Source organism: Prionailurus bengalensis, chromosome B3, assembly GCF_016509475.1.
Source record: "Prionailurus bengalensis isolate Pbe53 chromosome B3, Fcat_Pben_1.1_paternal_pri, whole genome shotgun sequence".
In the NCBI taxonomy this organism is placed as follows: Eukaryota; Metazoa; Chordata; class Mammalia; order Carnivora; family Felidae; genus Prionailurus; species Prionailurus bengalensis.
The window spans coordinates 6,117,263-6,141,225 of record NC_057355.1 but is presented as its reverse complement, the minus strand read 5'-3'; the positions used below and the strand labels follow the sequence as shown (position 1 = coordinate 6,141,225).

General features: G+C 41.4%; 1 protein-coding gene across 3 annotated transcripts in view; it reads right to left on the bottom strand.

Moving 5' to 3' along the window:
• LOC122467559 (AP-3 complex subunit sigma-2) overlaps positions 1-19,326 on the bottom strand; it is a 58,907-nt gene extending 39,581 nt beyond the window's left edge. For 2 of the 3 annotated variants that reach the window (XR_006293014.1, XM_043553940.1), the window contains exons 1-3: positions 19,181-19,326; positions 15,994-16,085; positions 15,518-15,629 (exon numbers count right to left, since the gene is read on the bottom strand). Coding sequence is in view for 2 of the 3 variants with exons in the window: in XM_043553940.1 (XP_043409875.1) it covers positions 15,518-15,629; positions 15,994-16,085; positions 19,181-19,249 (273 nt within the window). In the remaining variant the exon portion in view is untranslated. The remainder of the gene's footprint in view (positions 1-15,517; positions 15,630-15,993; positions 16,086-19,180) is intronic. The other variant, XM_043553941.1, reaches the window with a different exon arrangement.
• Between the last annotated feature and the right edge of the window lie 4,637 nt (positions 19,327-23,963).

The window sequence follows — 23,963 nt, the reverse complement described above, 5'->3', positions numbered from 1 at the left end:
ATATCATCATTCAAGATCATGATCAAGAGGGAAAGAAAATAAAAGTCAGATAACGTAAGAAGAAAGTGCAGGAGCCAGAGCCGAAGCAAAGGGTAGGCTAACGCATGAAGAAACCGAAGATGCGGCAGACTCGGACAGCAAAATAGTAAGATGTGAAACTAAAAAAAAAAAAAAAAAATCCTCTAAGAAACACAGATTTGAGGAACATAATGACAAAGACCATTCTTCTCAAAGAGGAAGGGAGTGACTAAATTCATATGAAAATGGTGAGGACAGATACAAATGCAAAGAAAGAAGAAGGTCATCAAGAGGCAGAAGTCACTCAAGATCTAAGGTCATTAAAGGCATCATCATAGTAGAAGTGGGGAGTGGAAATATCTTGTTCCAGGAACAGAAAGAGAAGTCAGAGAGGAAGAACCATGATCCGGAAGCAGGAAAGAACACTGCAGATCAGATCTAGCCCCTGCTGAGGACCAAGACACGGGTAGGAGCCGGAGCAGCACAGGAGGAAACATCAAGACAGAAAGAAGAAAACAGAAAAACCAAGAAAAGTCAGCAAAAGTTTAAGCCAGACTCCTAGTGTATGTCTCTTGAGGCAGAAATAGCAGTGGATGCACAAAAAGCTTTAGCCAGAGGACGGAAAAGGCAGAGGTTGGAAATGACAACAGCAGCGAGAAGAGGAAATAGCTGAAAAACAAAAACAGGAAGTAGCCGCAGTCGCCCAAGATTCTGTTCTCAGTGTTGCTGCCCTGTTGGCAAGGACAGTAAAGCTCCCTTTCGTCCACGGCAGGTACGTTCCATGAGCCTGTGGATGCCTGAAACCATGGATAGTAACCAACTCTACATACGCCACGCTTTTTCCCATACACACCTATTTATGATAGTTTACTTTGTTGATTAGCCCCTCTAAGAGATTAATACAGTAGAACAATCAGAATATATTGTAATAAAAGTTATATAAATGTGGTCCCTCTCTCTCTCTCTCTCTCTTATTGTCCTGTATTCACCCTTCTGAGGATGCGAGATGACACAGTGCCTACACAAGGAGAGGAAGGGAGGTGAGTGCGTAGGCACCGGGACCAGCGTTCAGCTGCTACTGACCTGACGGTAAGTCAGAAGAAGGATCATCTGCTTCTGGATTGCGGCTGACGCAGGTAAGCGAGACCAGGGAAACGAAGCTGTGCATACAAGGGGGGCTACCCTGAGTCCTCACACAGCTATGGCTCAAGTATGAGCCCCAACTAACACTCTGGCAGAGATCAGAATCGCCTTCTCTAGCTATTACAACCTAGCAGTTGTGAATCCAGTGAAACCGACTGAACAAGAGAAAGGAAGACACCTCAGCAAGACAAAAAAGAAGGGACAAATCCCAGCCTACTTAAATATGGAATAAACTGAATTTTGAAAACAAGGACCAAAATGTCAAGCTTAGCAAATTAAGCAACATTACGAGTGAAGATGAGGCTGGATACAGCTCAGCTGATGAAGAAAGCTCCAAGACTTTAAGCAATGGGAAGGACGGTAGACTCTAGAAACCAAGGCTTAGGGGTGCTGCCCACCCCTCACCACTTCCTGCACAGTCAAAAATCCATCTATAACTTGACTCCCCCAAAATGTAACTACTAATAGCTACTACCAGGAGCGCCTGGGTGGCTCAGTCAGTTAAGCGTCCGACTTCGGCTCAGGTCGTGATCTCATGGTTCATGGGTTCGAGCCCCGTGTCGGGCTCTGTGCTGACAGCTCAGAACCTGGAGCCTGCTTCGGATTCTGTGTCTCCTTCTCTCTCTGCCCCATCCCCACTTGCGCTCTGTCTCCCTCTGTCTCAAAAATAAATGAACATTAAAAAAAAATTTTTTTTTAACTTTTTTTTTTTTTTTTTTTTTTTTTAATTTTTGAGACAGAGAGAGACAGAGCACGAATGGGGGAGGGGCAGAGAGAGAGGGAGACACAGAATCGGAAGCAGGCTCCAGGCTCTGAGCCATGAGCCCAGAGCCCAACGTGGGGCTCGAACTCACGGACCGTGAGATTGTGACCTGAGCCGAAGTCGGATGCTTAACCGACTGAGCCACCCAGGCGCCCCCAAAAAAATTTTTTTTCTAATAGCTACTACTAGTAGCTGGAAGACTTACCAATAGACAGTCAGCTGACACATGCTTTGTATGTTATATGAATTATACACTGCATTGTTATAACAAAGAAAGCTAGAGAAAAAAATGTCATTAAGAAAATCATAAGGGGAGGGGTGCTTGGGTGGCTCAGCCAGTTGGGCATCCGACTTGGGCTCAGGTCACAGACTCACGGTCCGTGAGTTCGAGCCCCACATCAGGCTCTGTGCTGACAGCTCAGAGCCTGAAGCCTGCTTAGGATTCTGTGTTTCCCTTTCTCTCTGTCTCTCCCCCATTTGCACTCTGCCTCTCTCTCTCAAAAATAAATAAACATTAAAAAAAATTTTTAAGAAAAAAAAAAGAAAATCATAAGGGGGCACCGGGGTGGCCCAGCTGGATGAGCATCAGACTCTTGATTCTGGCTCAGGTCATGATCTCACAGTTCATGGGATCGAGCCCTGTGTTGGGCTCCACGCTGAGCGTGGAACCTCCTTGGGATTCTCTCTTTGCTCCTCCTCTGCTCTCACTCTCTCTCTCTCAAAAAAAAAAAAAATCGTAAGGAAAATACATTTACGGTACTGTACTATATTTATTGAAAAAAACCCATGTATAAGTGGACGGGCACAGTTTAAGGGTCAACTGTTTTTGGAAATCTAGATGTTCAGTATGAAATGGCAAGATCATAAACCCACTCATAAAGAGGAATGGGGCTGAGTTTCACATCTTCAATGCAAGGAATGGATTCAGTTTGAAAAAGATCACACTTTTACAGTGTGGGACTTAACAGACTTCTTGTTTGGATGTCAGGTCCTTGTTCACCAAAGAGCATTCCAGCTTGTGTGGGTATCACATTGATTTTAATTTATTGAAAAATACGATTCTCACTGATAAAAGAACGGCAATTATGTGATGCAATAAGAGGTGATTACAGGGGTAATCATTTTGCAATATGTAAGTGTATCATATGAATAGACTGTACACCTTAAACTTAATGCTACATGTCAATTATACCTCAATAAAGCTGGGAGGAAGAGAAAAAAAACATCAATTTTGGTAAATATCAAATCAGTGATACTGGTGTTAATCTTGTAATCAGGCTAAATCTTCCATTAAACTCAACAGGACAGTAATTTTTAGTTCATGAATTCTACTTTTCAAATATATAAATGCCGCAGGTGGGATAAAATATCAGACAAGGATTTTCTGTGTCATTTTGTGTATCTTTGTAGTTAATTTTTACAGTTATTTTCACCTCTTGAAACATGAAAGAAATGTTATGCAGATGTTCTTTAGACAATCTGGCCATTTGCTACAAAATCCAGCACATAAATAAATGTTAAAAAAAAAAATTAAAAAAAAAAAATAAACGTAAAAAAAAAATTAAAAAAAAAAAATCCAGCACAAATAAGCTGGGTGGTAATAATGATAAAAATGGTTTTCTCAGGAGAATAAATATTGTTAAAGTGGCCATACTACCCAAAGTAATCTACACACTTAATGCAATCCCTATCAAACACCAATAGCATTTTTCACAGAAGTAGAACAAATAATCCTAAAATTCATACGGAACCACAAAAGATCCCAAATGGCACAGCAATCTTGAGAAAGAAGAAATCCAGGGGTATCACATACAATCTCAGGTTTCAAGAAATACTTCAAAGCTACAGTAATCAAACTCTATCATACTGGCACAAAAACAGACACACAGGTCAAGAGAAAATAGAATAGAGAGCCCAGAAATAAACCCATGATTATAGGATCACTCAATCTTCAGCAAAGAAGGCAAGAATATACGACGGGAGAAAGTCTCCAAGAAATGGCGCTGGGAAAACTGGAAGCCACATGCAAAAGAATGAACCTGGACCACTTTCTTACATCATACACAAAAATAAACTCAAAATGGATTAAAGACCTAAACGTGAGACTTGAAACCATAAAAATCTTAGAAGAGCGCACAGGCATTCATTTCTCTGACATCAGTCATAGCAACGCTTTTCTAGAGATGTCTCCTGAGGCAAGGGAAACAAAGGCAAGTATGAACTACTGGCACGACATCACAGTAAAAAGCTCCTGCACAGCAAAAGAAATAATCAACAAAATCAAAAGATAACCTACTGAATGGGAGAAGATATTTGCAAATGACATTCAATAAAGGGTTAGTATCCAAAAAATATAAGGAATTTACACAACACCAAAAAACCCACCAATAATTCCATTGAAAAATGGGCAGAAGACATGAACAGACAGTTCTCCAATGAAGACACACAGATGACCAACAGACACATGAAAAGATGCTCCACATCACTCACCATCAAGGAAATGCAAATCAAAACCACACTGAGATATCACCTCACACCTGTCAGAAGAGCTAAGATCAAAACCACAAGAAACAAGTGTTGGTGAGGATGCGGAGAAAAAGGAATCCTTGTGTACCACCGGGGGGAATGCGAAATGGCGCACCCACTATGGAAGACAGTATGGAGGTTCCTCAAAAAATTGAAAATAGAATTACCACATGACCCAGTAATTCCACTACTATTTACCCAAATAATATTTACAAAACCTAATGCAGGGCACCTGGGTGGCTCAGTCGGTTGACCATCCGACCTCGGCTCAGGTCACGATCTCACAGTCTGTGAGTTTGAGCCCCGCGTCGGGCTCGGTGCTGACAGCTCAGAGCTTGGAACCTGCTTCAGATTCTGTGTCTCCCTCTCTCTGACCCTCCCCCGTTGATGCTCTGTCCCTCTCTGTCTCAAAAATAAACATTAAAAAAAAAAAAAAACATCCTAATTCAAAAATACACGTACCTCTCTGTGTTTACTGCAGCATTATTTACAATAACCAAAGTGTGGAAGGAACCAAAGTGTCCACTGATAGATGAATGGATACAATACAGATGTGGTACATATATACAATGGAGTATTATTCAGCCATAAAAAAGAATGAGATCTTGCCATTTGCAACAACATGGACAGATCTAGAGGGTATAATGTGATGTGACATAAGTCAGTTGGAGAAAGACAAATACCATATGATTTCACTCACTCATGTGGAATTTAAGAAACTAAACAAATGAACAAACAAAAAAAGAAAACAAAAAAGACTCATAAGTACAGAGAACAAACAGGTGGGTCCCAGAGGGAAGGGGATGGGTGAAATAGGTAAAAGGGACTGAGAGTACACTGAGAGTGACAAGCACTGAGTATGTATAGAATTGTTGAATCACTCTATTGTACACCTGAAACTAATATAACATTGTATGTTAATTATACTGTAAAGTCTTTAAAAATGGTTTAAAAAAAAAAAGAATGGCTAAAGAATACGAAGAGTTATCCTTATGTGTCATCAATCAAGGGTTTACTGAGTAAAAATACATACATATATATACATATATATGTATGTGTATATATATAGTGTGTGTGTATGTATATATCTATGAAAAGAAAATTTAAAAAGGTTTTCTCAAAAGAAAAAAAAGGAACTGCAATATTGGATAACATTTTTATACCTCGGAGCTATAAGGAAAAACATCAACAAACATAACTAAAGTTAAAAGAACAAAAAGAAAAAAAAGAACAATGGACTAGGAGAAAATATTTGCAATAAATACAATAGAAAAAGGATTTAATACCCTTGAAGTTAGGAAAAAAATGCAACACTTACCAATGAATAAAACAAATGGCCATTAGAAAAGCGGACAAATGATGTGGTCAGATATTTTCAAGTATAAACGACTGGTAAACACTAAAAGACATGCAGCTTCAGCAACACTCAAGAAAGCTTGGGAAGACAATGAATTTCTAGGTTCTCACCTATCAGACTGGCAAACGTTTGAGAATATTCTTAACATTGAAAGTTGGTGACATGATGGTGAAACAGGCCTTCTGGGAGAAACCTATCACATTAAAAAGTGCACACCCTTTAATCAAAGCAACAATTCAAATGTTAAGAGCCTACCAAAGAAACTAACACATGGGCATACAGATGAATGTACAAGGGTGTGTGTTATTTAAAACAGTGAGAAACTGGGTACTGAATAAAATACTATGACATACCTGTATTACGGAAAAATCCTGCACTACTAAAAAGAATATATGAAATGGACAAAGCTGCAAGACTTATTATGAAGCGATAGAAATGCAAGTTACAGAAGCATGTAGTGTGACTATTCTTTATTTTTAAAAGTAAATGTATATGATGTGTATATATATGCATGCATTATTACCATTTAAAATTTATTTAGTGCTAGCAGGGGAGGGGCAGAGAGAGAAGGAGAGAGAGAATCCCAAGCAGGCTCTGCATTGTTAGCGTGGAGCCCAAACTAATGAACTGTGACATCACGACCTAAGCCGAAATCGAGACTGACGCATATGTGACTGAGACGCCCACAGGGGCCCCTGTATATCCATGCATTTAAAGACTTTATAGCGGCTGCCTCTAGGAAGGGGAGTGGTGTTTGAGTGAGGGGGTATGAATGCTAAGGGAAGGACTTCTCCGTTCTCCGTTAATAAACTTGCTGTTTGAATCTTTTATAAAAGAAAGAATATGTTCACGTACTACTTGTATAATTAAAAAAACCCAAAACTAAGTAATATATTTGAAATTCCAGAAATAGGCCTAAATGTATATAGACAGTTAAGTTTAAACAATGGGAGGCCGTATAATTTGGAGAAACTAGATAACGATATGGAAAAAAAGTAACTTGGTTCCATACCTCAACATATACTGAAATAAATCTTTGTTCTAAAAGGCTTAAAAATGCATTTATTTTTTTAATTGAAAACAACTGAGATAGGAAGATAAACTTATAACTAGTGAAAAAGTAGAGGAGATAAGCACAGAGTTTTAGTGGAGAGTGAACAGTGTCAGTCACAAATTGAGAATTAAAGGGAATGTTGTGTAAGAAATATTTGTGAACATAATGACGTATAAAAGCTTGATATCTTAAAATTTCAGAATAAACCATAAGATATTAGGACCTTCTTTGAAAAAAAAAACTTTAAGATCTGAAAGAAGAATGAAGAAGTGGAAAGAAATGCTATTTTTTTTAAAGGTTTTTTTTTTTTATTTTTTTTAATGTTTATTTATTTTTGAGACAGAGAGAGACAGAGCATGAATGGGAGAGGGTGAGAGAGAGAGGGAGACACAGAATCTGAAGCAGGCTCCAGGCTCTGAGCTGTCAGCACAGAGCCCGACGCGGGGCTTGAACTCACGGACCGTGAGATCATGACCTGAGCCAAAGTCGGACGCTTAACCGGCTGAGCCACCCCGGCGCCCCAAGAAATGCTATTTTTAATACATTTCTAAGTACAAATCCAACAGAGACTTTTGGAACCTTTACAAATTATTCAAGAATGTATCCAGATGAACAAATGGTCATAAGTATCAGTGAATATATTGAAAGAGAACTGCACCCAAGGGGGATATTAAGTCTTATTAAGTATATGAACTTATATTAACGACAATAAATAAAACAGGGTGAAACTCATGCAGAAAAAGAAACACAACTTAGTCGAACAATGAGTAAAAACTAAATCTCACTATGTATTATACAGTTTATTCAACCAATGTTTAGTGACTGATTACTATGTGCTAGACACCTACCACTCTACTCCGGGGCTACCTTGGTCAATAAGTCACATTCTCGGCTGGCTCACGTTCTGAGTGTGGGAAGAACGAGGCACATAAGCATGATCTTTTCTACCATCATAAGCGCTCTGAAGGAAATGAGCAGGATGGTGTGATGGGGGTTACTTCAGATAGGCCGTCATGAAGGTCTCAGGATCTTGGACCAAGTCACGAACGCTAAAGAAGCGAGTCATTTGAAGAGCTATAGAGGAAAGGGATTTGGGCAAGAGTGTTCTAGTGGACAGAGTAAGTGCAAAGGCCCTGAAGCAAAACTGCACTTGTGTCTGAGAACAGAAAGAAGACTGAAATGGCTAGAGTAGTGTGAAGGTGAAAGTGAGTATGATGAGGTCAGACAGAGAAGGACAAAGGAGCCAGATCACGTCAGGCCTTGTAGGCTGACAGGGAGTTTGAATTTTACTCTAAACACATTATACATTAAGGTTTCTTCAACAAAGGGAGGTAAAATGGATAGTTTACATTGAATAACTCAGAAAAAAATGTTAGTTTTAAAATAAACTAAAAAATATACAGATAATTACTTTTGATAAGAGAAATCATTTGTGTGCTAAGATGAAAATGATGTCAATTATAATCGTGAGAGGTCATCTCATATAATATGCATCCTGATGCTGCAGTCATTAAAGTGTGAAAAAAATGTGCATCTTAGAACATATGTAACATAATACTATAAACCAGGTTCTAGACTTTACTGGACAAGTGGTTCAATTATGTTATAATAGGTGTATATGAAAAGAACAATGGAAATCTACACGTGGAAAAAGTAGGCAGGATTATTAAAAATAAAAATTCAGACATCTGTGAGGCAGCACTCTACCTCAGAGTAGAAATTAAAAATGACACATTTCAATGTTAGAGGTAGGAAGACACATGAACTCAAATACTCCTGGAGACATTATAAATTAATATAGCTTTTCCGTATATCCACCTAGCAACATGCATTATAATTAGAAATATTAGTACCTTTGACTCACAAATTCTGTTTTCTGTCTATTCTGTAAATTGGCCCAACAGTCCGCATAAAGACACGCAGTAGTCTTGTCTGTGTTAATTAAAAAAAAAAAAAAATGGAGACAATCTAATTTCTCTCCTACTCCCCTACGGCCGGATGGGCTAAGGACACTCAAATTGCCCCCACTGAAACGTTCTGCTTTGACTCACTCCTGGAAAAGAGAGGTAGGTCGGGACACGCTGAGAAACAGAAAACGTGGCGTGGTCGATTCCTCCTCACCACGTTTCCGCTGGAATGCCAAAGCCAGGTGCCCCGCCTACGGCGAGCTCTGTTTCTCCAGATTCCCTCACGCGCCTTGCCCTCGGGTGTCCCCAGAAGGAGCTCATGGCCACTCTCAGGGATCCCGAAGCCAGACCGTGACCCAGACACTCTGCTCAGCTGACCTTCTCTCGGAGGCCTGCACGGAGAAGTGGCCAAGTGACACTAGCCTCCCACAGCTGTCTGTGCTTGCCACTCAGATTTTCCAAACTAAGACAAACAGCAGTTAGGGAATATACATCACATGGTAAAGATGTGAAGAGAAGCAAAGGGGTGAGCAACTCAAATGCCGGAGGAAGGATGCCACGGATGAGGGGATGGAAGCGAGGAACTGCACGCACAAGCCTGAGGGCACTAGGAGTGCACTGTTTCTTAATCTGGGTGACAGTTTCATTTTACTGGCTTTTTTAGATTTATCAGCACAGTTAGCGTTATTTTTTTGTATATACATGTTACACAATAAAAATAATTTTAGGGTCACCTGAGTGGCTCAGTCGGTTGAGCCTCCAACTCTGGCTCAGGTCATGATCTCACGGTTCGCGGGCTCGAGCCCCGCGTCGGGCTCCGTGCTGACGGCTCAGAGCCTGGAGCCTGCTTCGGATTCTGTGTCTCCCTCTCTCCCTGCCCCTCCCCTGCTTGTGCTCTGTCTCTCTCTCCCTCAAAAATAAACATTAAAAAAAATTTTTTTTTAATAATTTTAAAAACAATAATCTTACAGGGATTCTGATTGGGTTTTCAGTAAATGGATAATCTGGAAGTAAGGGACATCGTAGTAAGTTTTCTCAACAGGCAAAGGGTGTGTTTAATTCATCTATTTTGCTCTTTTTTCATATTTTTGGTAGATTTTGAGAGTTTTCTTCATGTACATCTTACACATGTTTTACGTTTATTTCTTGATATCTTATGGACCTTTTTGCTTTTGTTGAGTGGGCCCCTTGAAATATTTCCTTATTATTGCTAAGGAAAAGCTATTGATTTTTATATGTTAAACTTGTCCCCATAATGAACTCTATTAATAGCTCTCATGGTTTACCAGTTGATTGTTTCAGATTTCCTAGGCAGGTAATAATTTCATCTGTAATCATTATATATTCTGAAGCCTAGCAAAGCCAATCCCTAATTGCTGACCTCTTTCCCTCAAAACGTACTTTTACATTGCTTGGCCATTCATTTTTCCTGATAAATTTTCCCTTCACCAAAAGTTCTGTAAGATTTTCTGATGCAATTACACTTGGTTTCCCATTTAATTTATTGATTACTATTATTACCTTTGCTTGACTTTTCCCAACAAGCAGAGGACTTGTAGCTCCATTTATTTTAAGTATTCTTTTATGTCTTTCCTTTAATATTTTATAATTTTATTGGAATTAATGTTAAGTATTCCACACTAAATTAATTTCCAAACACTCAATATCCTTTATCACTACTGTGAGGGTTTTTTTTTTTAAATTAAGGTTTTTCTACCTGTTTTAACAGAAAAAAAACTTCAATTTTGATGAATTTATCTCATATTCTGCCATTTTGCCCGTATCATTCATTACTTGGTATAATTTTTGCTGGTTTTTTTTAAAGGTTTTCTAGGTATATAATCAGGCCATGTTATAGTGACAACTCATCTCTCTTCCTTTACCATGTTACTTGTTCACTTCCTTTTTTATAACTCATTACAAATGTTTGTTCAAATTAGAGTAAATAGTAAGAGATATCCTTGTTTTCATGAATGCCTACAGATTTCTCTCCTGAGAAAACACTGGTCCTTGGTTTTAAATCTAAAATTTGCTGGGGTGCTTGGCTGCCTCAGTTGGTACAGCGCGTGACTCTTGATCTCGAGATAAGTTCAAGCCCTACACTGGGTGCAGAGTTTACTTTATTAAATGAATGAATGAATGAATGAATGAGTAAATAAATAAAATCTTGGGGCGCCTGGGTGGCTCTGTTGGTTAAGCGTCCGATGTCGGCTCAGGTCATGATCTCACAGTTTGTGAGTTCAAGCCCCACATCAGGCTCTGTGCTGACAGCTCAGAGCCTGGAGCCTGCTTTGGATTCTGTCTCCTTCTCTCTCTGCTCTTCCCCACTTGTGCTCTGTCTCTCAAAAATAAATAAATGTAAACAATAAAATAAAAATTAATTAATAAATAAAATAAAATAAATTAATAAAACCTTGAAAAAAAAACCCTAAAATTTGCTTCTTCTAGAAAAATAAACTAGGTACTGGAGAAAAGAAGAAAAATACTTTTCACTATATATTCTTGGTTCACCTTTTAAATCCTGAACCATGTAAACATGGTTTATTTCCTCAACAACAAATAGTTTATGATAAATAAATAAACATGCACTACATAATCAAATAATAATGTTTCTTATTTCAATTCAAGAGCATTTCGGTGGGGCGCCTGGGTGGCTCAGTCGGTTGAGCGTCCAACTTCGGCCCAGGTCATGATCTCACGGTCTGTGAGTTTGAGCCCCGCGTCGGGCTCCGTGCTGACAGCTCAGAGCCCAGAGCCTGTGTCAGAGTCTGTGTCTCCCTCTCTCTCTGACCCTCCCCTGCTCATGCTCTGTCTCTTTCTGTCTCAAAAATAAATAAACCTTAAAAAAAATTTTTTTTTAAATAAAAAAATTAAAAAAAGAGCATTTCGGGAATATAATTTGGATAATCATTTCTCTTGGCATCTATGATGCAACTCTATCAGTCTCCACTATTTTTCTTACTGCTGTAACAGACCCTAAGAACTAGTATACTGTAAATCAACACACACACACAAACACACACACACAAGCCAAAACATAAAACAAGAACCCTAGAGCCAACCAAGATTTAAGGCCACAATGCTTTTTTTTTTTTTTTTAATGTTTGTTTATTTTTGAGAGACAGAATGTGAGTGGGGAGGGGCAGAGAGAGAGCAAGACACAGAATTGGAGGCAGGCTCCAGGCTCCGAGCTGTCAGAACATAGCCCCATGTGGGGCTCAAACTCACAAGCTGTGAGATCATGACCTTAGCTCAAGTCGGACGCTCAACTGAGCCACCCAGGCACCCCAAGGCCACAATGCTTGTTAATGGGACAGAAAGAAACAAAAGCCAGGTCTGGTGACTCCTTGCTACAAGTGATTATTGGCTAAGATTTTCTTTAGTAATTTTGTACCAAAACTAATATGCGATATTACTCAAAATATTTTTTTGCAAGGCTTTTGGATTACAAACCATTTACACTGTAAAATCGCTTAAGTAGTATGATGTTTTTATTCTCGGTTTAAGAAATACCTTTTACAAGATAGAGGTTTTATTGTACTTCAACATTTAAAAAGAATTCTACCGAATCTATTAGGGAGACAGTTTTGTTTTTGTTTTACTTTTAAATGTTTATTTATTGAGAGAGACACAGAAGCAGAGCATGAGCAGGGGAGAGGCAGACAGAGAGGAAGACAAAGAATCTGAAGCAGGCTCCAGACTCTGAGCTGTCCACACACAGCCTAATGCGGGCCTCGAACCCACGAACCATGAGATCATGACCTGAGCTGAAGCTGGATGCTTAACCAACTGAGCCACCCAGGTGCCCCATACTTTTTAAAGTTTATTTATTTTGAGAGAGTAAGTGATTGCACACACACGCGAACGGGTAGGGGCAGAGAGACGGAGAGAGACAGAATCCCAAGCAGGCTTTGCATTGTCAGTGCAGAGCTCGACTCAGGGCTCGAATCCACAAACCACAAGACCATGACCTGAGCTGAAACCAAGAGTCGGCCACTTAACTGACTGAGCCACCCAGCTGTCCCAGGAGTCAGTTCTTTTTTACACCTTTCTTATTTCATCCTGATGCTGGATTAAGAGCCTTGTTGTTGATCTCATTTGGTATTCATGTTCTGACGTCAGCTATTCAAATACATTAGTAATACAACTATGCAGATCATCCTCTAAAAACATGTTGTTTTCTGACTTTTATCCTCAATATATTAGGCCAACTATTTGTTGATTTTATTGTCTTTTCAAAGATCAAACCTATCATTTTCCTTTAGTTCCTATTATTTTCACCCTTTTACTTATCTTCCCAAATCCAGTGCACACTATTTAATAAATGTCCATTACCTTATAAAGTTAATTTCTTTTTCTTGCTAATATAGATACTGTAATATAGTGATAATAGTAATATAGTGTAATATGGTAATATAATGTAATATATATAGTGTGGTATTATAATATAGATATAGGTATAGATATAGATATCTAATACAGATATCAATTTTCAAAATATATTATCACATATTTCCTTTTTATTCTAACACACTTATATGTACATTTCTATCGCATTCTATAGTTTAAAATACTATAAAATACATCGTCATAATTGAATCCTACAACCTGGTATTTCTACATTCAGATGGTAGGTCTGTGACTCAAATGCAGGTTCTATGATTCTAGATCTGGAGTTCTTTCTATTATACCACACTGACTCAGTGTCCAATCTGACTCAGGTATTTTAAGAAAGTTTCAAGGGGCGCCTGGGTGGCGCAGTCGGTTAAGCGTCCGACTTCAGCCAGGTCACGATCTCGCGGTCTGCGAGTTCGAGCCCCGCGTCAGGCTCTGGGCTGATGGCTCAGAGCCTGGAGCCTGTTTCCGATTCTGTGTCTCCCTCTCTCTCTGCCCCTCCCCCGTTCATGCTCTGTCTCTCTCTGTCCCAAAAATAAATAAACTTTGAAAAAAAAAAATTTAAAAAAAAAAAAAAAAAAGAAAGTTTTAAAAATTATCTGAGAGATTAGTCTTTTTTAGGTTATTTATACCGTTACGTACGACACGCGAATAAAATGTATGAACTCTTAATCACCTTAAGTCATTTTCTGAATGTAAAGTTTGTATTTTTATAGCTAGAGAGTTTACTTTTCTGTTAGTTAGGTTTTAATGCAAGCTTCTACTTCAGTGCCTTCTACTTAAGTAACTTATTCGAGTCACTTAAAGGAAGCCTGCCTAAAATTTCACCTATAAAATGATGGAATTAGGGGCGCCTGGCTGGCTCAGTCGGTAGAGCATACGATTCTTAATCTCAGGGCTGTGAATTGGAGCCCCACATTGGGTGCAGGATTACTTTAAAAAAAAAAATCTAGGGGCGCCTGGGTGGCGCAGTCGGTTAAGCGTCCGACTTCAGCCAGGTCACGATCTCGCGGTCCGTGAGTTCGAGCCCCGCGTCAGGCTCTGGGCTGATGGCTCAGAGCCTGGAGCCTGTTTCCGATTCTGTGTCTCCCTCTCTCTCTGCCCCTCCCCCGTTCATGCTCTATCTCTCTCTGTCCCAAAAATAAATAAACGTTGAAAAAAAAAAAAAAAAAAAAAAAAAATTAAAAATTAAAAAAAAAAATCTAAAATGACGAAATTATACTAAATTAATGGTTCTCAAGCTAGGGTCCCTAGGCATCTCAGTTTCCATGAAGATAATGAAAAACGATCTGTAAGCCATTTCTAACTTTTAAAAAGCCTAAAAAAATCATGTTGATCTATGTTAAGATTGCACAGACTAACTAAAACATCAAGCCTCTTTGTCTTAGGCTAGAGTTACAAGTGAAAATAAAATGTATGAATTCTTAAATATCATTTGGTTTGATAGCTGAAGAAAATTTCTAATTATAGTATGCTACTATAATTTATAATAAGAAAATATTTGGTATTCATGCCTATTTCTGACACAGGGCTCCTAAGTGATAAAGGAATTTGGAATTTCCTAAGTGATAAAGGTGTCCTGTTTATGTTAATAAGGTAACTTCTGGAAAGCACCTAAAGATGGGGGCCGGTTGCCAGGAAAAACAACCATTCAATCGGAGGATCAGAACTTTCAGTCCCACCCCAGATCTCCGGAAAAACCCAACAGGACAGGGTTTGGGAGCTTCCAGGTTAATGGAGATGGGAGAGAGTGGCCTGACTGGGAAGGGCATAAAAGCTCCATGCCCTTTCCCCTTTCCTTGCCCCATGCATCCTTGTACAGCAAGCTGGTAATCTAGTAAGTACAATGTTCTTCTAGAGAGTTCTATAAGCCCTTCTAACAAATTAATCAAACCCAAGGAGGGTGTCATGGGAACCTCTGATCTACAGCCAGCCAGTCAGAAGCACAGGTGACAGACAACCTGGACTTGTGAGTGGTGTCGTGTCTATCTATCTCCAGGTAGATGGCGTCAGAACAGAGTCAAATTTGTGGGACACCTGCTCATTTGTGGGACACCACAGAGAACTGAGCTAACTGCTAGGTGGTGTCGGGGAAGAACAGACAAATTGGAATTGGGTGTCAGAATCGTACATGAAAACCAAGGGCAGGGAGAGAGCAGGTAGAAACCAAGGAGTCCAAAAGTTCCAAGAGTTTTTACGGGTTGCTAGGAGCTTTCTTACAGTACCATATGGTGGACACCCGGCAACTCTTACCAGTGTCAATAAAGAGACTGACAACAAGACCTACAGGATGGTTACGCAAAAATCCAGGGCGAATTCTCTACTGGCTGCCATCATTAGCTGACTACACATACCTGGATGAGGTCCAAGATTCCAAGTTCACTCTCGGATGAATCCACACAAAACACAAAGTACAGTGTAGCATAGTGCCGATAGATCAGTTTGTAGTCGGAGCCACCAATCAAACTGTGGAAAATGGGAAACATTTAAATGGCTGCATCCTAACTAAACACATCTCCAAGAAACCCTGTGCCAAAGAATGAGAACGGGCTCAACAGAAAGGAGAGGATGGGCCAAACAATAGGCCATTTCTCCCAGGGGACCAGCAACCAAATTTGGCAGAGATGCCTAAAGCCACTTGACCTCACCTTTTCTTCTGCCATCTTCCCAGGAACCAAACCTCTAGATGAAGCACAACCAAGCAACAGCTTCCAAACGGAAGTGGGTCTCTTCCTGGGCAACTCAGGCACCCACCCGCCACTTGAGGAAACAGCGATGAAGGCCACCGAATAGTAGACGTGTGGGTAGAAAACTGAAACCCATAGTTTACCTTCCACCTTCCAAGAAGTTACAGATGTTGTCATCTCGCTTGAGAACTAGATGGAAGGTCTCTCGGACAATCTGCTGTTGAATTTCTTCTGGCTGTGGAATAAAATAAATAAAGTGACTCAGTGGGGAGGTCTGAAAAACTACATTCCATGGATGGGGATACACAGGGAGAGAAATGCTTCCAAGCAGGGAATTATCGGAACATTTGGTACCAGTTTTCAGAAAAAATAAAAAATGATGAGTAAAGAAAAAATAAAAGGGAAATCTATGGAAAAATAGATTAAGACTCAGTTACAGGAATTAAGATAGGGTATATTTACCTAGGTATCTAGTCACTAACCATTATTGTCCTGATAGGTAAGGTGATACTTCCTTATACTTAACCAAGGAAAGGAGAACTGATAAACTCTCCTAAAAGATCAAAGAATAACTAGAAGAGCAGTCCTGGAATATTTTGTCTTCCCCTAGAAAACATCTATGCCAATGTCAATAGGTCTAACCCTTCAAGGAGGTCAAGATGTAATCATGTAATTTTGTTTTTAAAAACCGAATTTTCCATCTTTTGCACTGACAATATGGTATAATGAGGTGTTACTGAGGAAGACAGAAAAAATTCTATTTACAGATTAGAATTTGGAATCGAGTTATACTTTTTTTTTAACTACTATATACAAGAAAGCTCAACTGTAATAACATCTCTTGATAACTTACACTGATTTCTATTTATACAGAGGAGGTTCACAGTAAGTATGGTTTTAAAAAAGGATGATGGCAGGAAGAAACTAATCATTAAGACAAAAGTAATAAAAAGCTGTAGACCAGTGACCTGGGAATGTTATCAAAATACAGGTTCCAATTTAGTAGGTTTGGGGTAAGTCCTGAGACGGTATCTCATTCCAGGTGATACCAAAGCTGCTGGTTTGGAGATCACACTTTGAGTAGCAAAGCTTAAGAAAATCTTCAGACGGGACTTGCCCTTAGAGTCAGAAACTAGACTGAAGTAACGTTAATGCCTTCTTTCTACAGCACTGAATTTGTTTGAAATCACCAGTTATTTAAAAGAAAGAGAACCAAACAAGAGGATGTCATTGTGAAATTACTTTTCAGAACTTTGACTCAACATGGACATACAGTGGCCCTCTGTTATTTACTAAATGAATGAAGACTAGTCACTCTAAGTCTGAGTACGCCAGGATGCTGTAAAGGATTAACTCTGCGTACTTGGAAACAGAAAACATGCTAAGAATCAGCACTTTTTTAAACTGACCAAAACAGCTTTCAAACCAAACAAAGCCTTTTACCTGACCCTAGGTGGAAATGGCCACAGAGGGAAAGTGGTATGAAACAGTAAAGCTAACTAATTTCTGATTTCAACAAAAAGACGGACTACCACTTGCTTCCAAGCCTCAAGTACTTTAACAGTCCCGCATATCTTTTAGTACTCTGCAGTTTTCAAGGTCAATTTTGACTCATGGGCTAACGTGGTTCTCTAAAGGTTTACAAAAGGCGAATAAGAACACGCAAAGATGTTCATTAGAGGAATGGAAAATTAAAACCACAGTGAGAACCCACTTTATACCCATTACAGTATTTTTATTCAAAAAGATAATAACCAATGTTGATAGAGAGGTGGACAAATTGGAACTCCTATACATTGCTGATGGGAATGTAAATTGGTGCAGCCACTGTGGAAAACAGTTTGCCAATTCCTCCAAAGGTTCACCATAAAGTTACCTTATGACCCAGCAATTCTACTCCTAGATTTATAACCAGGAGAAATGAAAACATGTGCACAGAAACACTTGTACATGAATGTTGATGGCAGCATTCTTCACAAGAGCCACAGGTAGAAACATCAGCTGATGGACAATTGAAAGGCGGTATATCCATACAATGGAATTTAACTTGGCAATGAAGAATGAAGCATGAATACATGCCACAAGTGGGATTAACCTTAAAAACATACTAAGTGAAAGAGGCCACATATTGAATACCATTTATATCAAATGTCCAGAATAGGCAAATTGGGAGAAGCAGGAAGTAGACTAGTGGTCGCCTAGGGCTAAAGGAGCTGAAGAAGAAATTGGGAATAAGTGCTAATGGGTAGTGGTTTCTTTTTGCGGAAATGGAAATGTTCTAAAATTGACCGTGGGGATGGTTCCACAACTTTGCGAATGTACTAAAATCCACTGAACTGTATGCTTTAAATAGGTGAACGACATGTGGGTGATTTATTTCTCAATAAAAACCTAAAAAAGAAAAAAAAAAAGAAAAATTCACACACACACAAATGCAAATACAAACTAAATGGTGGTAGTGAATGATCGTATTTTTATCTGGAAATAATTATTAAATGTAATCTAGCTTAAAAATTCTATGAAAAGGTAAAATTATTTTGTTCATTCCTATTTGACACACACACACACACAAAGGGAAGTAACACAGGGTCAATAGACACAGGGGTTAAAAAAAAAAAAAAAAAAAAAAAGGTGAGCTGAGGCCCGAACAGTTTTCTGACTTTTAACCCTCTTGCGTTTCACCGATAACGTATGTAACGTTTCTGAAACCTCGCCGCGAAGAAATACAACGCTGGGGGTCAGGAGACAAAGAATGATGTTTGTTTTCCCAGAGGAGTTTTTGGGGAAACTCAAATTTCCGTGATCGTTTATGGAGCCCTCACGCGGCAGCCTTTATAATTTCTCACCGTTTCCCACTTGGAAGCTGACTTTCTTCAACTCTACAGAAGGAAGGGTATCCAGTCCCTGGGCAGTCCCACCCAGCACTGAAGCAAAATAATCCCAAGAAAGCACGTTTCCAGATCTTTGGGCTAAAGCAATAACTTTAATAAGCTGCATATTTCTTCCTACTCGTACGACCAACAAGATTAAAGGGGCTTAGATGGGTGAAGTTTTCAATGGGGCACACCCCCCCCCCAACCGTCCTTTAGAGAGCCCCGAGACGCAAGGAGAAATGTCACTAAACGGCAGAGAGATGGAGGGGTCCAGGAAGGGTTGAGCGGGGGTGGGACGTGAGGCCAGACGCCGACCCCGGTCCCGCAAGGAGGGTGACGGGTGCGAGGGTCACGCCCGGTGCGGGAGCCCGAGGTGGGGAGACGGCAGGTGGGGCCGGAGGGAGGGAGGGGGGCGCGGACGCTCTGCAGGGACGTGACGAGGCTGGGCCGCACTCACGAAACGCTGGTAGAAGCGGACCAGCCGCGGCTTCCCGTGGTTGTTGAAAACCAGAATCGCTTGAATCATCTTTGCGGGCCACGTTCCTTTCAGCGCCGGCGGCCCCCACAAAGCACCTACTTCCGCCACAACACGGCCACTTCCGCTTGGTGCGCTGCTGAGCGCGGCCGGCGGAAACGTGCCCCGGCGCCCAAGGGGCCCGGCCGCGAAGAGTCCGGCTTCCCGGCACCCCCAGGAGAAAGCGCCAGGGTGGGCTAGCGGGGAGGGGGCGGGGGTCGGGCCGCTGCGGACCCCGAGGCTGGGCAGCGTCGTCACCTCGGCTGGCACCGGTTTGCCAGTCAGGGGCTGGCCAGGGCGCGAACCCGGATCTCTTGCCGTTCGGCCGGCCGGACCGCTTGCTGCAGAATCTCGGGCGGAGCACGTCGGGAAAGCAGATCCCGAAGCCGAAGTCCCTGACAGCAGCCGCGCTCCCGGGCGACTGGGCGGCGGGGGGCTCCCTGTTTCCCCGTCTCCCCTTCTCCCCGTCCACGCAAAACGTGCAGTCCTGCCTCTCCCCTTAACACTTGCAGAACGGTTCGCAGCGTGGAGATACCAGCCTATTTAGCCGTTGTCCGCTTAGGGAACGTGAAGTTCATTTTTGATTTTCAGTACTATATACATAACAACGCTGCAGGCAATATTAATGCCTGCTGGTGCAAAAGGGCCGTTTCTCCACGGTAGGTAGCGAGGGGTGGAATTAAGGAATCTTCAGCGCAAATCCATGTGACGATCCCAAATTTGTAGATTTCCTTTCTTTTAACGACTTGGGGTGAGGTGGAGCACGTCCCTTGTTGCAGCTATAGAGCTGCGAATCGGAAGCACCTGTCCAGAGGACTGTACCGCAGTGGGGAGCAAAAACCTTTACGATGTGTAGAACATGAGGCCCAGCATTTACAGTTTTGGAATTTATAATAAAAGGATTGTGGGATGTGTGAAAAGCCTCAAGAATGTACATCTCAGCGATGTTAACTGCAGGGAAAAACGGGACACACACTAATCATTCGGAAACGAGATGATCCTTAAATGCATTGTTCTATCTGCACATGAGGAATATTAAATGGCCATTAAAAACAATGTGAGGGGCGCCTGGGTGGCCGGGTCTTTTAAACCTCTGACTCTTGGTTTCTGCTTGGGTCATGATCTCAGTTTGTGGGTTCCAGCCCAGTGTCCGGCTCCGCACTGAGTGTGGAGCCTGCTTGGGATTCTCTCTCTCCCTCTCGCTGCCCCACCCCTGCTCATGCTGTCTCCGTCTCTCTCAAAATAAATAAACTTTAAAAATAATAATGTTGTGAAAGGTTTATGGGATAGATAAATGTTCATGACATATCTAAGTGAAAAGATCACACAAAGTATGTACATGGATACCCCACTTTGTAAAAGACTGTAAGTAGATACACTAAAATAGAAATAATAATTGTGTCTCGTGGAATGGCAGCATCACAAAGGGTTCTGCACGGGCCACAGTAACAACACTGCCCTGGTTAGAACCCTAGCTCTGTTGACCACCTGGGCCCCTCCGGCAAGTGTCTTCATCCATAGAACAGGCGTGGTATCAGTTTCATTTACTGTAATACTAGACTTTTTTCTACTTGAAAAAAAAACTATTCTCCTTAGACGGTTATAAACACAAAATTAGTTACTGTTTGTCACCACGTGGAGCATGGCATGTAACTGAGTTACTACACAAGCGATTTCAAAAACGGTGGTGAAATTGTATGTTTTTCATATTTTGAATTTTCTAAAATACAAGTCTTACTCTTGTAGCCAGATTTTTTTTAACTTAAACCCAAAGGCAGTCAATGCGCACTGAAACTTCACAAAATGTTTCAAATGTTGAGGCAGAATATCAAAATTCTAAGACAAGAGTAATGAGGGGTACCTAGCTCTACGAAACCTTAAAACCTCCTATGATAGTTCAAATCGTCACTACAGGGAGACTTATTGAAATGTAGTGACTTAGGTATAAAATAACTTTAGGGGCGCCTGGGTGGCTCAGTCAGTTAAGTGTTGAGCTTCCGACTTCGGCTCAGGTCATGATCTCATGGCTCATGGGTTTCGAGCCCCATCAGGCTCTGTGCTGACAGCTCAGAACCTGGAGCCTGCTTCAGATTCTGTGTCTCCCTCTCTCTCTGCCCCTCCCCTGCTTGTGCTCTCTTTCTCTCTCAAGATAAACATTTAAAAAAATTGTTTCAAAGGGGCACCTGGGTGGCGCAGTCGGTTAAGCGTCCGACTTCAGCCAGGTCACGATCTCGCGGTCCGGGAGTTCGAGCCCCGCGTCGGGCTCCGGGCTGATGGCTCAGAGCCTGGAGCCTGTTTCCGATTCTGTGTCTCCCTCTCTCTCTTCCCCTCCCCCGTTCATGCTCTGTCTCTCTCTGTCCCAAAAATAAATTTAAAAATGTTGAAAAAAAATTTTTTAAAAATCGTTTTAAATAACTTTAGTATATGATATAGGAGACATCCTAACTTCAGAGGGGGAAGGAATCCAATTACTATGTTGAGATTACTGGTTAGCCATTTGAAAATAATTATCTTGCTTATCTTACTTCCTACCCTTTCACAATTAAAGGCAGAGTGGATTAAGGAGTTAAATGTAAAACCATATAATAACCAAAATGGAAGAAACAGAAACTGACAATATCTAACATCTGAAAGGAGAATATAAGCTTAGAAGCGATACAAATCACAAAAAGTCAACAGATAGCTCTATACAAAGATTTTTGTTTGTAAAAAAATCCACTTTTTTTTTTTTTCAACGTTTATTTATTTTTGGGACAGAGAGAGACAGAGCATGAACGGGGGAGGGGCAGAGAGAGAGGGAGACACAGAATCGGAAACAGGCTCCAGGCTCTGAGCCATCAGCCCAGAGCCCGACGCGGGGCTCGAACTCACGGACCGCGAGATCGTGACCTGGCTGAAGTCGGACGCCCAACCGACTGCGCCACCCAGGCGCCCCAAAATCCACTTTTTTAAAAACAAAAGAGGTTGTTAAAATACGGTAAATGGTTATATTTAAAATATAAATAACCGAAAGCCCCCCCCCCCCAAGTATATAAACAGGCAAAGAAATTGAGGAAGCAAAGAGGAAATATATCTAGGAAATGAACATGAAAAAAAAGTTTAAGTTCACTATTAACGGGGGAAAAAGCTAATCAAAATTTAAGATTTAAATTTAAGTTTGGGGCTCAGTCGGTTAAGCTGCTGACTTCGGCTCAGGTCATGATCTCACGGTCTGTGAGTTCGAGCCCCGCATCAGGCTCTGTGCTGACAGATCGGAGCCTGGAGCCTGCTTTGGATTCTGGGTCTCCCTCTCTCTCTCTGCCCCTCCCCAGCCCGCACTCTCTCTCTCTCAAAAATAAATAAACGTTAAAAAAATTTTTTTAAAGAAAAAAATGTTTTATTTTTACCTGATCAAATATCATTTTTTAAAATGTTATCACACTTGGGGCGCCTGGGTGGCGCAGTCGGTTAAGCGTCCGACTTCAGCCAGGTCACGATCTCGCGGTCCGGGAGTTCGAGCCCCGCGTCGGGCTCTGGGCTGATGGCTCAGAGCCTGGAGCCTGTTTCCGATTCTGTGTCTGTCTCCCTCTCTCTCTGCCCCTCCCCCGTTCATGCTCTGTCTCTCTCTGTCCCAAAAATAAATAAAATAAACGTTGAAAAAAAAAAAAAAAAAAAAAAAAAAGAAATAACCCCAAGATACAAAAATATGGCATGGTGGGGGTGGGGCAGAGAGGGCAGGAGGTGGGGTGGGGTGGGGTGGGGGAAGCTGCATGGGTGAGACTGAGGGAACTATATAATCTCAAACAGTTGTATATAATTATATAACAGTATATAACCTAAAACATTAATTATTTTAGCTCCAAATAGGAATCAATTATCCCCAAACTGGGCAATGACAGAAAAGCGATCCGACAACACTAATGGAAAAAGGATTATGGGATTTTATGTGTAGGTATGGTATGACAGCAACCATGTCCAGAACTTGCATATTCCATGGGCGGGCCACTCCCCCACCTCCGCTCTGCCGGTGTTCTTCTGTTGCTGGGAAGTCCCTTTCCTCCTCCACCTGAATTTCTGTCCCGTCCGCTCGCTCCCGCCGTTATACACCAAACCACTCTAGCCCCGTCGCTGTGAAACTGTAGCAGCCCCAGTTGGATTCGTTACTCTCAGGTTCTCTGCAGTCAAGTGATCTTGGATATAAACAAATCCAATCTTATCACTCTCCCCAGAATCCCTGGCTTCCAGGAAATTAAGGATACAGTCCCGAAGTACTTAATGTGATAAAGATGCCAACGCTGACCTCCAGCCTCGTCTCAAACGACTTCTACTCATGCTCTGAGCTCCAGCCACAAGGACCCTTCCCTTCCTCCCTTCCTTCCTCTCCACCCCTCCCCCGGCCCCCCCAAGACACCAAAGCCATTTGTTGTCCAGGTCTTCCCCTATTGACACACTGGCCCTCCTTTTTTGGAATGGTGACCTGCCTATATGACCTTGCCATACCCCTTGGCCACGGTGCTTTGGGCAGCAGGATCCCTTCACAGGGTGCCTCTAGTCAATATCCCCAGTCCTCTTGCTGCTTAACCACTTCCCTGGCCATCCCCATGGTGGAGGTCCCAGCCAGCCCCATTCAGACACAGGATACCAGGGAGGCACCTTCTAGAATGGTCGAGGTCAAAGGTCACAGGGATCTGAACTAAGAAAAGGGCAACAAGAACAGAAGAGATCTATGAGCAGTCCAGTGACCCAA